The sequence below is a fragment of the Amorphotheca resinae genome (assembly GCF_003019875.1).
Source record: "Amorphotheca resinae ATCC 22711 unplaced genomic scaffold M430scaffold_2, whole genome shotgun sequence".
Classification (NCBI taxonomy): Eukaryota; Fungi; Ascomycota; class Leotiomycetes; order Helotiales; family Amorphothecaceae; genus Amorphotheca; species Amorphotheca resinae.
The window spans coordinates 2,605,622-2,623,681 of NW_020194472.1; the positions used below are offsets into that span (position 1 = coordinate 2,605,622).

At 47.5% G+C, this 18,060-nt stretch overlaps 5 protein-coding genes across 5 annotated transcripts; 1 reads left to right on the plus strand and 4 right to left on the minus strand.

Moving 5' to 3' along the window:
- Positions 1-752: 752 nt before the first annotated feature.
- Positions 753-5,902, minus strand: M430DRAFT_95908 (hypothetical protein; the record flags this gene model as incomplete). Its single annotated transcript, XM_024869912.1, has 5 exons — positions 753-1,025; positions 1,075-1,826; positions 1,877-3,363; positions 3,421-5,543; positions 5,606-5,902. 5 exons carry the CDS (start codon positions 5,900-5,902, stop codon positions 753-755), a joined length of 4,932 nt encoding a protein of 1,643 aa, XP_024724417.1.
- Positions 5,903-6,890: 988 nt separating this feature from the next.
- M430DRAFT_207074 (hypothetical protein) lies at positions 6,891-10,886 on the plus strand. The gene is made up of 4 exons (XM_024864351.1): positions 6,891-6,951; positions 7,011-9,179; positions 9,408-9,491; positions 9,564-10,886. Exons 2-4 carry the CDS (start codon positions 7,062-7,064, stop codon positions 10,704-10,706), a joined length of 3,345 nt encoding a protein of 1,114 aa, XP_024724418.1. The 5' UTR covers positions 6,891-6,951; positions 7,011-7,061; the 3' UTR covers positions 10,707-10,886.
- M430DRAFT_115904 (hypothetical protein) lies at positions 10,829-13,367 on the minus strand. Its single transcript, XM_024861610.1, has 8 exons — positions 12,737-13,367; positions 12,568-12,675; positions 12,268-12,507; positions 12,070-12,216; positions 11,885-11,996; positions 11,699-11,828; positions 11,395-11,616; positions 10,829-11,290 (listed from the first exon to the last, which is right to left on the minus strand). Exons 1-8 carry the CDS (start codon positions 13,119-13,121, stop codon positions 11,066-11,068), a joined length of 1,569 nt encoding a protein of 522 aa, XP_024724419.1. The 5' UTR covers positions 13,122-13,367; the 3' UTR covers positions 10,829-11,065.
- A 997-nt stretch (positions 13,368-14,364) lies between these two features.
- M430DRAFT_207102 (hypothetical protein) lies at positions 14,365-15,146 on the minus strand. Its single transcript, XM_024864352.1, has 2 exons — positions 14,956-15,146; positions 14,365-14,880 (listed from the first exon to the last, which is right to left on the minus strand). The coding sequence occupies exon 2, from the start codon at positions 14,831-14,833 to the stop codon at positions 14,492-14,494; it is 342 nt and encodes a 113-aa protein (XP_024724420.1). The 5' UTR covers positions 14,834-14,880; positions 14,956-15,146; the 3' UTR covers positions 14,365-14,491.
- A 242-nt stretch (positions 15,147-15,388) lies between these two features.
- Positions 15,389-17,453, minus strand: M430DRAFT_134644 (hypothetical protein). The gene is made up of 2 exons (XM_024862365.1): positions 15,723-17,453; positions 15,389-15,675 (listed from the first exon to the last, which is right to left on the minus strand). The coding sequence occupies exons 1-2, from the start codon at positions 17,232-17,234 to the stop codon at positions 15,643-15,645; spliced, it is 1,545 nt and encodes a 514-aa protein (XP_024724421.1). The 5' UTR covers positions 17,235-17,453; the 3' UTR covers positions 15,389-15,642.
- Between the last annotated feature and the right edge of the window lie 607 nt (positions 17,454-18,060).

Consider the following 18,060-nt stretch of genomic DNA (forward strand, 5'->3'; position numbering starts at 1 on the left):
TGAAAATAACACGCGACGAGAGAAAACAAGAGGGGGGGAATAAGAGGAGGCAACCAAGCCATCCTAAGAAACCGCGATGGGGAGATCTTTGAAGGTTCAAGCTGCCACTCAAACGTAACTTCTTCACAAGCCACATCAAACAACAATAATATAGGACTATGGAGAGTGCTAAGTGAAACCCACATCCCGAAACTCAAATGTCAGATAACATGATTGCAAGTGGGTTCCTTTCACTTAGAATGAAATGGGAATTCGGATAAGATGTTTATCCAATATCACAATTGCTCTTCTCCTACCGACTACCTCCCTATTTTTCTACCGTCTTGCCCCGTCGCTATTTTATATTTTTGGGATATTTGGAGCGGTGATAATTCGGTGACCCCAAGAACTTAAAAGAACCTCGTATAGAGGGCAGGAACGGGAGATAGCAGCCGAAACAAAGCATTTAATATAAAGTGAGTAGGTACCTGATGCAAGGAATCCGAGAGAAAAATCCAAGCTGCAATATTTGGTATAAACTCTTTAATACGTATTTGGAAGAACTTTTGGATGAGACTGATGGTCTCTCAAAAAGGGGTGGATTCGCAGTGTTATGTTATTCAAGATATGTCGTGGACTTGAGACACTCACCAATACACAAATCTCTTGTATAACACGCGATGCTACTTTCCAAAAAGACCAGGTTTTGCAATAATCCATTTTCGGCGTTCTCGTAGACTATTCATTTATAGTTATTCCACCTCGCGCCCAAATCATGCTGCAGCAGACTCCCTCGCTCTCCTTGAATAGTCCGTGCCATAATTGAACGGATTCCGACACAATGGACACGTACTTTGATTACTCGTTGCAAACCATTTGAACAAGCAGCTGGAGTGGAAAAGGTTCTTGCAAGTCTGGCATCGTTTGTCAGGCATCTTCTTGTCTGAGGATATGATCGAGTAGCAGATCGCGCATTCAGTTTGTCCTTTCAGAGCACCGATCACGTTCTTGCGGAAGATATTGAGACCGTCAGTTATAGAACCGTTCTGAAGAATTGTTAGCAGATGTGTGAAGTTTGAGGCTCGATATACGCACAGAGAACGTAATGACGCCCTGGGTGATCATCAACCAACTGATCCATTTCTTCTCAGAGACTGCGACACGGTTGACACCCTCGACCTTGACGCCTTCGAGAGGATAATTTTCCGGCAGCCGAATGACAATCTGCATAAGCATTTCGTCAACTTCGTATCCGGCAAACACCTCTCGTGACCTCTTGGATATTTTCACAATGAGCTCTTTCTCATATTCCGTTGTATCCTGTTCTCCTGCCCACTTTGTGACTTCATCTAATGTCTCTTCGATGACGAGAGGAGAGAAATTATTTCTCGTTGCCGCCTCAACAGCAAGTCTTGTCTGCTTTGATTTGCAGTCGACCCACCAGCTCTTTGCAAAACTTGGTGTATATTTCAGACAAAGATAGTAGAGATTGACTAGAAGCCAGTCTAAACTGCGTTCATTTGACTCGGAATCATTCGCTTGCCACATATCATAAGATCGGATCATCGACGCATCAAAGCCGGAGATAGTACGAGGATCACCGGCGTAGATAAGGGTGTCGAAGATAAAGTCCAAGAGCGGTCCGACATAGTTTTCTGATTTGAGAAGATCGCTGTAGTCGTTACGAACTTTGTAGGAGGCGTTGCTATAAGAATCGTAGACGAGATGCCAGGAGAGCAAGTATCCCCGAACGGAGGTAGGGAACTCCACACGGAAATCATCCGAGAGGTCACGCACGGACGGTGCATCAAGGAGGAGCGAAAGAAGTTCTTCCGGAAGTCGAGCATCTGTGGAGTTTTAGCTATTGATACTTTTGAGATTTGTACCCTTAACCTACCCTTCTTTTCCAGAAGAACATCAACGGAAATTTGTTGCTGGGCTTCGGGGAGGGCTCGATGAAGAAGATCAAAGGCAGCTGATTGCACCATCCGGTAGTCAGACGCAACGAGAGGATAAAGGTCTGTCAAATTGTCCTTGATATGATCTAAGGGGATTCTCCTTACTTCTCTTGCCAGAAGATCATCTGCATAGATAAGGGGAAGATTTTCCTTCGACCTGCCGAGTTTCAGAAGATTGATCAGGCCCTGAGAAATCTGGTAGCTAAGCTGTCTCAGGGAATCTTCCAGGTCATCATTGGCTTCTTCCAAGGTCCGCAAGATTGTATAGAGCTTCAATGACATTCCGACCATAGGAAGGTTTTCGTTAGAAAGAGCAGCGGAATCACTTGAATCCCAAATAGATATGCAGAAACCAAGAGCCGTTTCCCAATAGGTACCGTAGACATCCTTAATTGCGGGAAGAAGCCTATGCAAAGCATGTAATGCTTCAGACAGGAGAAAACTGTTGGCGGATAGGGTGTCAGTCCAAGATAGGACTTGCTTGACAGCAAAGACGAGGCGATTTTGAGCCACGGGCAGATCACCCTCATCGTAGACTGATAGGCTAGCATTTAGAAGTACGAGCAAGCCGAGTGTCTTTTCTGACTGAGCAGAGGCGCCGGCAATATCGCTAATGAGTCGATTGCACATATTGTTCGCAATCTTGCTCGTGCCAAGGTTTTCTTGAAGTCCAGTCAGAAGGGCTACGGCCCCTAAAATGTTTCTCGTGGATGCCTTCAGGATATCTAGCTTCTGGAGCCACGAATCGCCTTCAGTGTTATGCCAACCATGTGTATTGACTAGTTTTTGTAAAAGGTCGCTAAGAGCTCGAGCCGCATAAAAAGAGGCTGGTGTATCCCCGTTGGAAGCTTCAAGGAGCTTGAAGACCAACGCGCCCGCCGTGCCAGAATTATTCAGAGGCTCGTTACTCATTCTCCTATCGAAGTCGTCTTGCCATGATTTAGCGTTGGGAATGATGTGGGCTAAGGATGATTTGGAGGCAAAGACAAACTCCTTTAGCTCTGCCATAACATCAGGATCTGCTGCCGACGCGAACAATTTGTTCTCTTCGCCCAAATCCAATTGATCATTGACAAGTTGCGCAGTGAGATCTAGAAGATATAGGATATCTACTAGCACACTCGGCGGCAGCAGCTCGGGGAACTCCCCAATCAAGCGTGCTGTGTACATTGCCATCCTGAGTGGGATTGAGTATCCATTAAAATCTCTAGAAGGCCGAGAAATGGGAACGGAGGGTGTAGAGCGAACAAGGAATACGGCCCCGGCAAAAGGTCGCATGACTCCCAACGCTGGGTTTGGAATTTGGTTCAAAACTGGTGTGAGGGTTCGCATCCATGTGACGGTATCCGGGAAAAGAGCTTCGGCATTAAGAGTATCTGCCGAAGCTTTTAAGATAGACACTGCTTGTTGGACGATGGTTTCGATGCTAGAGAAGCGTTAGTAAGGAATAGCACATCTGGAGTTAGTGCTGGTGAGTACTTACGCCAAAGACTGGGGACCAGCTGTCTCAAGATTCTCGCGAATGACATGAATCATTGGTGACTCTGTTCGGCCATCCAGAGTACTCGAAGCTTTATCAGAGTTCTCCATAGCAGTTCTCAGTTTACTTGCTCGTTCGGAAATTGTGGAATCTGAAATCTCCATGAGAGCAAGCAATTTGGTTATCACCGTCACGTGTGTGCTACTACTCTGCCTCAGTACGCTTGGTTTCTTCGTGGTAATAAATTCGAGTGCTTTGAAAACGCCATCAACATTCGCATCACTCGCATCGAGAGATTCCAGAACTTGATTCAGAAGCTTTGTTTCAGTGGGCTCATCCAAGCCATCAAAAGTGATAGCAGCTTCAAATAAGGGCCAAGCCTCGATATCTCCTTCCACAGCTCTAGTTGTGGCATCCAAAAACAAATCTTGAAGTGCAGGATATCCTTGGGTGAGACTAGAAACTGCGTTATTTGATATGAGTGCTGAAATTGCTTTCGACTTTTGCCCTCCATCGGGGAGTGAAAGTAATTCATCAATGGTCAACTGCCAAACCTTCTGAAAAACTGCTTCCTGGCTCGGTATTGAACGAAACAGGTTCAGAATAGAGACCAGATATGTCGACGAAGGGGATGTGATCAACTCTGGAAGATGGTTCTCGATAAATGATCTAACGCTCTCCAAGCACTCGGGTGAGATCTCCATCAGGGTAGGTGTGAGTCGTAAGGCGGCTTCAACAGTTGCAGTAGCTGAGTAGGGTTTCCCATTTCTGCTAACTACCGTTTCAAGAGCAGTCGTTATTATCTTGGTTGATGGACGAATCAGGAAGTCATCCTCAGGTCGACCACCTTGGAGAACCTCCGAGAGCAGTTTGAACCATCGGTGGCCTTCTGCAGCGACCGCAGTCTGAGACTTGTGATAGTCTCCTGACTGTTCGGGCAGCGACGTCCGAATTCTTGCGATGAAATCATCAGCCAAACGGTGCCACTCGTCGGAAAATGACCTCCGTAACTCTGCCCCTTTTGCAGCAGCGCAAATGCGATATGCCTTTGCTAATGGAGCAGTGCTATTACCAACAGACCATTTGGAATTTTCCGTGACTGGATGGAGATATTGCTCAAAGACCGGAAAGACAGATTCCTGAAAGAGCTTGCTTTGAATTGAAGGATCAGAGATGTTTCTGACGAGAAGTGTGACAGTTTCAAAATAGCTAGACCATGCTTCCGCGGCGTTGCTCCTCGGCTCTTCCCTGTTGCTAACGCCCTGACGAAAAGCATGAAGAAAATCCAACGAGGATTCGATATCTGTAGGAAGCACTCCACTTGGCAAAAGCTGAAGCAATGATCGAAGAGACTGCCAATAAGCAGAAGGTCCCCCTTGAGAGCCTTTCTCGACAAAGTTGCGGAGTCTAGTCAAAGGCGACTTCTTTCCTTTGTACGAGGAGGTCCAGGCAAGAGGAAACTGTGATGTCAGCTTTGCTAAAGCCTGTAGGAGCTGGAAAGCCGATGATGACTGCGAAGACCGCAATGCTTCTGCGATAAAAGCATTGCTAATCAATTCGAGATCGCTCTCGATGATTTCGCGCTGCTTGTCCAAGCAAACAATCAATAATTGATCTGTAACCCTCCTAACAAATGCATCTTCGCTGGACGCAAGCGCCCAAAGCCTTTTATTCTTAGAAATAAAAGCCTCGTACTTATCCTGATGCTTGAGTATGTCATCTCTGCCAAGCTTGGCTAGCAGATTGACCACGAGGGATATGCTTGATCCAACAACTCGGAAATATTTTGCTTGTACATCATCAGCATTCATGGTCCGCTCATCGCTAAGGGTTTGAGGAGTTTCATCGATAGCCTCCTGGGCATAATCGATGATCTGGACCTGGCAGCGTTTCCAGAACATGGCAATCTTCTCGTCCGTGTCGAGAAACGAGGTTATGCCATCCATTGCTGCTTTGGCTACAGCTCTATCTCTGTCATAGGTCCCAGCCAACCAGCTTCCCACTACCTTTGATATGTACTTCTCCATTCTCTTCCGCGCCGACTTGAGAAGCTCATATTGTAAGTTGTGAGACAGTTCACGGACCCGACGGGAGTTATCTATAGCAAGGCGAGGGTAGAATTTGACCTGGTATTCGTATTACTATTGGAGTACAAATAAACAATATGGGCTGGGCATAGGAGACGCACCCATGCTTCCAAGATCGACTCTTCAGCCCCACCTCCCTCCTCGTGCGGGTGTGCTTGAACGTATGCTAGTAGATCCTCTAACGCCTTAGATTTTGTTGTGCCGTCCTTCTTCAGGAGGTTCTTGAAGCACACAATGACGTTTGCATCACTGATGGAAGAGAGGTTGGGTGGCTCAAAGAGGTATGACAGTGTGCTGCCGGTACTTGAAGAGCCAAACCCTCCAAACCCTCCAAACCCTGCGCCTGGTGCTGCTGCGCGGCTGCTAGAAGCGTGCGCTTTGAACTGTCGTTTGCTCATTATGAAGTAGCTATCTTGTCGGCGTACAGGTGTGATATGGCATATGTCCTTGGCCGAGGGGTATGCGGGGTAGAGAGTGTGTGGTTGAAGCTGCCTCCAGAGGCATTCGTTTGTGATCTCTCGGATCCAAAGCTAGTCAATCATTCGAACGAGAAGCCAGTCAATAGGGTTCTCTGTTCGTATATTTCCAATAAGGCGTAGAGAAGCTGAAGTGACGGTGGATTAGCAAAAGCAGATATGTTGCAGACGGAATGGAGGAGATTTGGTGCCTTACTGTGCTGTGCCTGGACTGATTTCATCGAATATTTCCATACCTTAGGTACCTTACTAAGGCAGCTACTGTAGGTACTGTTTCCCTGCAAAAGGGATCGCTCGCTTCGAGGCTGATTATGACGAAACCTGCCTAACCCAAACAGTCATAGCCGCAGACCTGGCCGCTTTACGGGATGGCGCACGCCGCTTTGCCCTTATCCGGGTCATTACGGGGAAGAACCCCGCATTCGAGTAGGCTGATGATTGAATCATGAGATATGAGGGCGGGGATCTGCTCTTCCACAGCTCCGTCTTTCTTTCTTACTTTCTTACCTACACAAATATCAAGCCGTGATGCTACAGACACTACAGACACTACTTTGGGGTGCAATATCAGATTTGTTATGATACACTTTGCAAAGTATCTGCCGTGATACTTGATCCCGGAATCGTGAAGTCCTGAGTCCTTATCTGCGAAGAGCCCGGTGCCCCCCGCAAGTTCCGCATCCTCCAACGAACAACCCCATACCCTTCGGATCTCAAAGCAAGGTTTCGACACGTGCAAACCATTCCTTTAGATCTTTCCAACCCACTGTCTCTATTGTGAAAGAAAATTGCACACCGTGAGTCCTAGAATGCACCTCATCTCCTCACCCTTCTCTCGCTGACCTAGTCAGTTCATCCACACCTTCTACAGCACTACCTCCCCAGACACCCCGTTTCTTCCAGAGATTGAGCAAACTGAGAGATCCTCGGCTATTCTCTTTCACTGTGTGATCATCCGAGTCAATCCTACCGTAGGTTGCTGTGGACTCCATTGATCCAGTTGCGCCTCGAGCTAACATAAGCAATACAGACCACGAGAGCACGCGACCACGAGTATGAGACGACGGAGATAACTGTAAAGATGCTTTCCTCGCAGGTTGTATCGGCCTCACAGGCCCCGATATCACCTCTACTTCTCCAACCCTCCTCGACCGCGGTCCTTAGATCTAGAGCAGGATCGCGCCCTCAACGTCAGATCCGGTTTAGGCTTTGGTCTTCATATCAGAACTCAGGTTACCAGAAGGAGTTTCATCGCCGTAGTCGATCTATGAAGCACAAATACACCGATGCTCTCAACCGAAAGCCTTCATATGATTGTCAATCTCCAACACTTGCGAGACAATTTGCCCTCAAGGGGTTTATGTACAACACCTGGCGTGGACAGGACCCGAGAGCAACAAGTCGCTGGGTGGACATTGATGAGCTGAACAACTCGAAGAACGAGAAACAAAAGAGACAGGATGAAGGATTCGAAGATGTCGAGACGAGTGCTTTTGATACCCTCTTGAACAGCAAAGATGGCCTGTATGACCTGTTTCAAGCTAGATCGAGACTCTTTCGCGGAGGATCAGGCTGTTACAGATTTGTTCCAGATCAAGACTGGAAGGCTTCGACTCCAATCTCTTCAAATGACATCCAGAACGACAAGCCGTCACCTCAGAGAACAGATAACCAGAAAGATCTTCGCGATTTTCAAAGCCAGCACAGTGCCAGCCCCGAGCCTGAGTACGAGATTGACCCAATCACAAACAGAAAGGTCTTCACGAACAAATCTTCCGAACATGACCAGAATACATTTGAGGTACCAGTGAAGACATTCAAAGGGTACCGGTCTCAGTTCCAAGAATTCAAACCACCAACGCCTGCGGACTCTCAATCAGAAGTCAAGAGCCCGGAGCAAGTCTTACCCAATCAGAAGCAAGACAGTGCATCAGTCAAACCAAACTCCATAGATGAGAGCTTGAAGGAATATGAGACTGATGAATCTTACAAGCCTTACTTTGCCTATGAGCCTGATGGAAAGAAACCCGATCCAGTGCGGGAAGGGCTGAAGGATTATGAGACTAAGGAATCTTACAAACCTTACTTTGCCTATGAACCTGACGGAAAGATACCTGATCCAGTGCGGGAAGGGCTGAAGGAGTATGAAACTAATGAATCTTACAAACCTTACTTTGCCTATGAGCCTGATGGAAAGAGACCTGATCCAGTGCAGGAAGGACTCAGGGACTATGATTCTCGGGTTTCGTATGAATCTTTTCCATGGGGTGTTCCAGATAAGGAGGTCTCTCAGGATTCTGTTCGTTCTGATCCTGTTCAAGAAGGCCTAAGGGATTATGACAGCAAGACTTACTACGGTCCAGTCATGTACAATGAGCCCGACGGCAAGAGTCTCCAGGAACATGCTTCTATTCAGGAGAGTTCGAAGCTTCCTAGAATAGAAGATGCCCGCCTTAATCAAAGAATTTCTTCACCCTACAAAGTATTGCGCCGCCAGGATGATGCCGATACAAGGGAGGATTTGGACTTACTTCGACCTAGCGATGTTCGTGCGGCATCAGGCATTATCAAGGGTAGCAAGAAGGAGACCGAGGCAGAAAAGATAGCCAAGAGAAAAGAACTAGAAGCCGATTTCCAGAAGCATGCTGTTGAAGATAGTGAGCTGCAAAGTATTGCCTCGCAGATCAAGGGTCGAGTTAATTCCAAGCCTGCGGAGGTCTCATCCGACTTGCCTGCAACAGAACGAAAAATGACTGGCAATTTTGTTCGGGACTTTCCTGAAGAGTTCGAGAAAAAGTGGACTGCCGAAAATAATCATTCCGGGATCTTAACACCGAAGCCGCAAACCGACGCTTGGGGTTACGATAAGACTCCAAAGGGTCTCGAGTTATCGTATGAGCAAGAGGTGCAGAAGTCTGAACAGGAATTTATCAATGGCCTTGCACCGACGGAACGTTATGCTAGAAGACCTGACATCCCAAGAATACAGACTTCCTTGGATCGCAGTGGCACCCAGGAAGAGGACGGCAAGAGAGAATCCAAGGCGACAGCAATGGACTCTATTAATCCCATAGAAGAGGCGCAAAAACTTCGAGCAAAATACGCGAATATAAAGCTTCAAAATGAACTTGACCCATATTCGAAGGAACCCCAGGGCTTGGAAACAAACTATGAGGAAGAGCTGAAGCTCAAAAATGAGGCTGACCCATATTCCAAGAAACCTCAGGGCTTAGAAACCAGTTATGCCGAAGAGCGGAAGCGCGAACGGCAGCTCGAAATTGAGGCCGACCCCTATTCGAAGAAACCTCAGGGCTTGGAAACCAGTTATGAAGAAGAGCGAAAGCTCGAACTTGAGGCCGACCCTTATTCAAAGAAACCCCAAGGCTTAGAAACCAGCTATGCCGAGGAGCGGAAGCTCGAAATTGAGGCTGACCCTTATTCAAAGAAACCACAGGGCTTGGAGACCAGTTACGAAGAAGAGCGGAAGCGCGAACAGAAACTCGCAATCGAGGCAGACCCTTATTCGAAGAAACCACAGGGCTTGGAAACAAACTATGAGGAAGAGCTGAAGCTCAAGAACGAGGCTGACCCATATTCTAAGAAACCTCAGGGCTTAGAAACCAGCTATGACGAAGAGCGGAAGCTCGAACAGAAGCTTGCAATCGAGGCCGACCCTTATTCGAAGGAACCCCAAGGCTTGGAAACCAGCTATGCCGAAGAGCAGAAGCTCGAAATTGAGGCTGACCCATATTCCAAGAAGCCACAGGGCCTGGAGACTAGTTATGCTGAAGAATGTGCTGCGAAGCAAGGCGAAGGAGACTTGTCAGTCTTCGTATCGTCCTATGGATCTCCTAAACGCGACGAAGATTCCTCAAAGAAAAGAGATACCGTGTCAGAAAATGAGTCCAGACGTCTGGACAACCAGAAGAAAAATGTCTTGAAGCAGAAGGACCGAGATTTGGTGCGCCAGATCCGAAGTGTTTACGAAGAGAAATATGGCACCATCGACCACAAGCATCGCCAGGTTCCCGAGGAGCCCAAAACATCGCAATATTTAGACGGTGAAAGTGCGCAAGTCGTGGAGTCCACTTCAGAAGCTCCAGAACCCACTTTATACAAGATCCTCGCCTATGATCCGACCATGCAGTCCATCAGCACAGCTGAAACGACCTCCATTGTTCCGGACACTGCTTCAGCCCTTACGCCCGCAGAAGTCCTCCTTCGATTGTCGAATCCCTCCAAGTTCTTTCCCCATTTTGAGCCACTTCAAGCCCAAGGCTATGAAATTGTATCTGGTAGTGGTGATGTACTCGTGTTCCGCAAAGTTCGATCGGCTGGACCCGCAGAGGTAAAGGAGGAGCCATCGCCATCATCTAGAGATCGGATGAAGAAGGCCACGAATCCTATCGATGGCACGCAGAGCGGTCCCATTGCAACGACTGGAAACTTTGCTAGTCCTACTGGTTTCGTCAATCATGATCCTCCCTATGGCTCTAATCCTGCTTTCAAGTCCAATGTCGATGTCCGTCGTGAAGAGGATGTCTTCAGTGGCAAATCCAACTGGTCGAGAGGCACCGAGCGTCCCCAACAACGCAAGAAGATGAGTCTCGCTAAGAGAATGCTACTGGGCGCCGTTTGGGTTGGAGGACTATCATACACCCTCGGGGTCGTCAGCGAGTACTTCAAGACCGGCGGGATTGACGGCCTTGGACCTCAGGGTTTCTAGATAGGCGGGAATGTTATATGCGCGAAAGAAAGATAATACGAAAGTCATGTTAGCAGAGGCGTTTTACATGGAAAGGGTGTTGAAGGAGCACCGAATTCTCTCAAGATTGACAAATGGATAATTATACGGGGGGAGTGATGGCGCGCATGGCGGCGAATTGAAATTGCTGGTTTGTTTCTCCTGTCGGACTTTTCTCGTTGTCTTCTTCTCCCCCTTGCGTACATTAAATAGGTAGATCGATGATAGATCAATACAACTCCTATTCTGAGATTGTTGCTTCTTGGTGTGGTGAATACTCCTGTTAAAGCTAGCACGAGAAAAAGAAGTTCTGGAGCATGTTTCTTTACGACGAGATGATATCACAGCTTCCCGCCCTTATCATCGAACGTAAACAAATTTCTCCCATCCTCAGCCGTCCTAACCCATCCCGCTCTCCCAATCTGTTCCTTGACACCACTCGACAGCTGCAAGAGAGTATTCTGATCTGCATGATTCGCAAGGAAGCGATGACCATTTTCCTTCAATCGACCCACGATATATCCTCTCAACGGTGAGCCATCGCGATGGAATTCCACTGTGTATGTCTTTGGATTGGCTCTTTGCATCAGCTAACCTTTCTCTCTTTCTTTATTTTCTATACTGGAAATATGAATGAAGGGAGGGAGGGGAAAAATGAGAACGTACACACCTCGATAATAGCCTCGCCGTGAGCTTGCGCTTCTATGGGCGGCACTTGCCAATCGGTCGTGAGAGCGGGAAGAGGGTTTTTCGCAGGGTATGGAGAGTGGTGGTTGCGGGGCTTGGAGGAGAGACAGATTACATGCTGGTGTGTCACGACGCCGCCGTTTGCTAATATTAACCCGTGAAGAGCCGGTCCTTTTCGGAGCTTGCGAACCATCTCTGTGATAGCCTGGAGGAGTCAAGTCAGGATCGATCTTCTTGACTTGTTGAATGGTCGTTAGGAAAGAGGGGCCACTACTACTACTACTCACGTGCATCGAATAGTTGTTGCCAGCGCCGCCAAAAGATGTCAGTCCTCCCAAGAGAGTGATTGGTTTTGGAGGATTTGTAATTGATAGACCTAGATGATGGCATGCTAGTTTGGGAATGATTGGGAAGCAACTATAATGTGATATATGTCAATAGGGATTTAAAAAATTGGGGAAAGGAGCACTGACGAGTAAAAGTCAAAGATATCAATGTCATCTTTTGTTAGGCCAGATATCTCTAACCCTGCATCTAACGATCTCGAGAGCGCGGGGCTCGAGTAAAAGTTTGGACGTTCCCAAACTTCAGCTCAAGTGGGTTAGCCGTGAATATGACAAGCCAGAGAGTGGTCTTGGTAGTGTTGGTAGATGCATACAGTACTCGCTATCATCTGTCCCTGCCCCTCCTAAAGGATAAATCCAACGGTTTTCAGGAATACCGAGCTCTCTCGCATACTCGGTGGAAGTTAGAAGACAAGTTCCAGCAAGGTTAACATTATTGAATGCATTCATCAAAAGTGGATCTGCATGGCTATTAGTCCTTCATGCAATAGTTCTTTCTTGGTGCAACTTACATGGGTAACATATCATTCTGTTCTTCTTCGATACGGTTTGGATAGTCTCCTCTGTTGCAGCAAGTTGCCCATAGTTCCAAGCCAGAGGATTCTGTTCGGCCACCTTGGCAAAATTGGCATATAATCGAGCAGACTCCTTATCATTTTCTTGGAGGGTTTGATTGCGGTGGGCTCTAAATGCGTTTTCATAGAGAGGGTAGACGTGAATTGGTAATCCAACGGAGTGAGTAGTGCCTAGATCTGTTATAGGAGTAATTGGTAAGTGTATTTTGAGCTTTCAATCATATCAAAAGAACATACTCCTTCGTCCTTGCCCTGTTATATCCGAAAGTGAGAGAGCTCTGCCGCTCTCGCTCGTCTTTGTCCATCCAGGAGGAGGAAGTTTCCCAGCAGCCGCACAAGCCCCGACTAATAAAACAATTCAACTCTCAGAGTTTGCTCGCATGAAACATAATGCGGTAATACGTACGTGAAGCTAGGGCTTCGCCGCCTGTCACAACCGCCACTTTGCTCTCCCCAAGGGAGATCCTTCTAGCAGCCTCGTCAAACAACTTTGCAGGAGAACTACCTGCATGTATACTCAAGACCTTATGAGAGGGTGTTATACCCAACTTCTCGCTGAGAAGGCCCGGCAAATCATCGTAGCTCCATGTCCATGTGTTCACTACACTCACGCTATCAATGCTTGACTGTAGCTTTTTTGCAGTGGATAAGGATAAGCCAGTATCTTTGATGGCAACTGAAGTTGCTTGGAGCATGAGTTGTAAAGGCTCGATTGCATCTTCAACCTTTGAAGATTTGTTTTTGATATCGCCCACACCGACAACCACAGGGATGAATCTTCCACCTGCCATTTCTCTAATGCCACTCGGACAAAGAAATATCAGAAAATGGTTATGTACACTATTACCCAGAACAGGATTTTTAAGGTGGCCGACTAGAACAGTATTGGTGCCGTGTCTCCTGGATGTATGCAGCTAGCACAGATCAATTCAATCCAGCAGGAGAAGCACTGTGATTCTCCAAGGATGTAAGCGTATCCAACAAGTAAAGGAAAGGGGGTACAAGGCAATAGACGAAGAATTTATCAAAAGGTAAGCATAACCGACGAGAAAATCCGAGGTAAACTCGAGTCTACCAGCGGTCAATGATCGATCACTCTCCACCTTTCTCCACAACGCTTAGCCTCGGCCCCGCGTTTGAAGGAACGTAGGCACGTGATTATATTCACATGCACGCACCGTATTGAGCAGAGTTAACAAGACGAAGGGAAAGATGCTAGGGATGATGTCAACTAATATACATATTCTTCTGATCACTTGTCAAGAGTCTGGTTGGGGGACGAGGAGAGAAGCTGTCAAGAACGTGGAAATCAGTATTTTAATCAGTGAAGCTTTCCCCGCATTTTCACAGGTATGTAGGTAAAGAGTAGCTATCCGAAGCAGAAGAGCTTGATCAATCTCATTGTCGTACATTACAAAGAACATTCCAGAGGGCCCTCATTCGCCCCCTGGAACGCATTGCGAGCTAACACAGGGACTGAAGCATGTCAGTTCCATTGTCTCCGAACCGCATGCGCAAGACTCGATCTGATCCTAGGACTAGAACGGACCAACGAACGACGTCCTTTCAGGGCCCCAGGAAATTCGACAATCAATACCAAATTTGCGAATCAGGTTCTTACGTCCGAACCCACTTTATATTCTGATATGAGATATCTTTGGCAGATATTGCACTCCTGATTGTGGCGGACTTTGCATCATATCTACTCTCCACGACTACCGAAGTCCATGCAGACCGGTGACGCCTGAATCCAGACTGTCCTTCTGCAAGAGTTGAAGGAGGCAATACCCGGCATAGAGTTGTGTAACCTGAAACAAGTGACATAACTGGGAATAAGCCTGAGATGATGACAAGACCCGAACAAGTGAGAAGGCCTAGTAACGGGACGAGGTCAGAACAGTTAATCTACCATGCAACAAGTGATGCAAGATAATAGATTGTGCGAGGGTGATAATTACCAGCGTGTACAAATACTCCGTAAAGAAAGTAATCCTAATCCGAATGCCATCGTAAAGCCTTGCAGCTCATTCTTCCCATTCCGTGCGTATACTCATCATGCCAGAAACCAACCTACCAAACCCTCAAAAAGCCTACCGTTTTTATTTATACCCTAATACACCATGCATTATGTCAATCCATCAATACCTCGATTGTCAGAGTTTTAACCCTTCCTCGATCTACCCTCAGTAAATCCAGCGCCTTCCCCCGAATCCAACTCACCAATATAAACCTGCCTCTTTAGATCCTGTTGATTCCAGCTCTGTCGGCGTTGGAAACTTGGCTGCCAGCTTTCTGTCGGACTCTGTAATGACTCGCCCTGCGAGTTCTTCCTGCCGTCGGGGATCTGGACCGCAGGAGCGTTTGGCCTAGCGGTGGAATAGCTAGAGGCTGCTTGTTGGGCATCTCCGCGGTTTTGGGAAGCAGTGCGAAAAGGCATGTCCGGGTGGTCTGGAGCTTCGGAGGAGAATGGCGTGACTTTTGGTCCCGTACTTCTTGCTTCCATGTTGTTGGTCTATCTGCTTTGATTTCAAAGTTTTAATTTTGTTTTCGCTGTAGAAGCAAACCAATCAGTATAATCTCTATAGATCAGAGGTAATAGCTGGGTAGTTATTCATTCAAACTCACCTTAAGTGTACGTCGTCTCCGTTGCCATCCACAAGCTTCGCGCCAGAGACGAGCTTTTCAGTTATGAATCTTGTTCTATACTAGCGGCTGGTATATTATAAAGTTGATGATTCTCTGTGAATCATAAGAACCTTCCAATCAAGACGGGATAAATGCGAGCAGGCTGCAGTGGATGTGTTGGGACAGAAATGCAGAAGAAATAAGTGGCAAAGGAAGCATCAAGTTACAAATGGCGAGAGTATTATATAGCTGTGGTCCTACTAACGTTTAGTGCGGGGGAGGTGTGGCTTGAAAGGCGGGGCGGGGTCCCGCCATTGTCAACCAACCCGCCTCTCCGCGATTGCCGCCCAACGTCTTCAAGAAAAGCATTTCAGTTGCAATGCCCGATGCACTGCCCGACGTGTGGAGCTTTCTTTTACTTGTAATGAATGAGGACATTATTTGACACGTTTTATTCTGACTACCGTACAACGCCTTTTCCTACAAAGGTATAGCTAGAGCTCCTCATTCTCAATCCAACCATGCCAACCATGGTGGCTTGAGAATGAAGATAACGAAATCAGAGACGCCTTTCGCCATATGCTTCCGGGTATGACTATGGACAAATAAGGAGCATGCTACTATAACCATATGCTAAAGCTTCTTCTACAAAATCCAACGAGGTATGTACCAAGCCAACCACTTTCCTCATGGTGTTTTCGGTCTCTTCCAATAGTATTGCTTTCTCAGGTCAGAATGGGAAATACACAAGGGACGGATAATCTTACCTTATGTTGTTTCCTGCAATTTCTCAAACTCGGTTTCCGCAATCCATCCACAACAGTTGCTCTTCGCTGAACGTCTGTGTCTTCGTCGGGAATATAATAGTATTCGCTTTCGAGTGGCTTTCCTGCTGCGTCCTTTCCTTCGCGGTGTATCTCTCCAATGCATGGTGTAGCGTTCAATATCTTCCGCAGATCATCTTTTGTCAGGCCCCTATTCTCTGATTGGGTGGCACTGGCTCCTTTCAGTTCTGCCGGCAGGTTGTTCATAATTATTGAGAGTGGAGTGGATGAGAGTCGTGAGAAGGCGAGTTGATTGACAGCATGGTTGGCGACCGGGCCAGGATCGGCCTTGTTTGTGGATTCCGAGCTGGATCTCTTTGCTGGAGAGGGTGTGGAATCACGTCTCGTACGACCACGGCGCGCTTCTGGGGATGCAGCGGTAGTGAAAGATGCCATTCGAGAGGATATGTTGGCGCCGAACGGTCCGAAAGAATGCACAATAGGATCATTTTCTTCATCTGGATCTTCTACTTCCTCGGGATCGCTCAGTTCACTGGACTGGCTATCAATAGGATCAGCTGAGAACGACGATGCAGGCTGAGTCGAGATTTGCGAAACTCCTGCTGCGATATCATGGCTATTTTCGGAGGGATTTTCATCTTCATATATTTGCACAACAGGCTCTTCGTCGTCAGAGAATAGGTGAGATAGGGAGTTCGAGTTATTAGCTGGGCCGGCAGGGGTGGGTGATACCGGAGATTCGAGACGTTGACCACGTCGTATGGGGCTTGAGTGGATTACCTGACCGTGAGCATTGATCGCGGAAGCGCCCCTTGGAGAATTCTCATCATCCCAAGAAGAGTCCGTCTGGACACTGATTGAGCCCTTACGGCCCCTCCCCGGCCACGCGATCAATACACGCGAATCCTGGACATCCAGCATGATCTCCGCGTGTTCAGTCTCCGAAGTGAAGCTGTCCCCCTTTCCCAATTCCCAAGTTCGACCCTGGCAGTGCAGCTTAACTCCATTCCAGCCACAGCATATGATCTCTACCTTATTCGGTTCGAGAGGAACAGTTGCCGCGATATAGCGAGCTTTGACGTGAACGCGGGAGATTAGACGGTTGGCAGACAATTGGTAATGCGAAGAGTTGCTGGATCTGCCCATGAGAATTGTCTCTCCATTTTCAGGGAGCGTAATTGAGGGTACTGCAGAAAGGGGAGCCCGCTCCGAGACAGAAGGAGCTCGGTGGAGACCCGGCTGTGCATGTATTTGTGGTGGAGAGGACGAAAGGACGCCTGTGGTTGAGGTTGGTATCGGGGTAGGGTACTTCTGGATAGCTTGCTCGCGTTCTGAGGGAGAGGATCGCGCCTGTCTCTTCGACGGTCTTGGGAGACCTGGGGAGGACGAGAATGGCTCAAAGGCTGGCAACAATGTGGGAGCCGGACGCTTCACACCTGACGTAGGTGATAGATTTGGCTGAATATTCATCTTGCTCGGGGATGAATCCATCATGGCAGACTCGTGCCAGATGTTGAGATGGGAGGTGAAGGTTCTTCAACGCGGGTATCAGAACCGCGTGCTGGACGTGGCCTCTAAGCACGCGATTGATATGACCAAATTGAATGGGTTTAGAATGATCAACAAGGCAAGAAAAGCAAGTAGAATTGAGAATGCAAGGAGCAGAATAAAAAATTCTGGCCTTTAAAGGTCACGAACACGGTCGTGTGGAGGAATCGAAGGTCAATCAGCAAAGACCCATTCTTCTGGGCACGACGCAAGCGCGTTTTGGGACTAGAGCGACGCCTGACATTAATTATTCTGCCGCTCTGCACAAAGTTGTGACGTGCAACCGCGGCTCAAAGACAACTCAACCAACCATCTTTGTTAGAATTGAACTTTAACTTTAATTCTTATTCTATGGCTATGTCCAATGCAAAATTTCTTTTTCTGTGCTACAGATGTTTGAACCCTTCTCTGCTTGCAATTGAAGTTCTTCACAGTGTTGCATTGTTATCCCCTTCCCCCTCGAAAGTTGCGGCGACCCCCTCTCGAATCCTTGTTCTCGGGCTTCGCTCCAGCCTCCTCGACGCGCTCTATACACGCTATTTTACGCGCTGATGAGACGAGCCGGGTCTCGTACAGGCAATCCAGTGTTTTTTGTTTCCATTGATCCACTTCTGTATGTAAGAGAATCCCAAGATTTCCTCTAGAATTGATTATTCTCCTAGCAGAAATTCTAAAGCTCCTCCAGCTCAAAGGCGGTGTGGCCGTCAACTGTACCTATGCCTTGGAACTGTGAAGACCGCATACTCTGTAGAGGCCTCCTGATCTTTCAAGT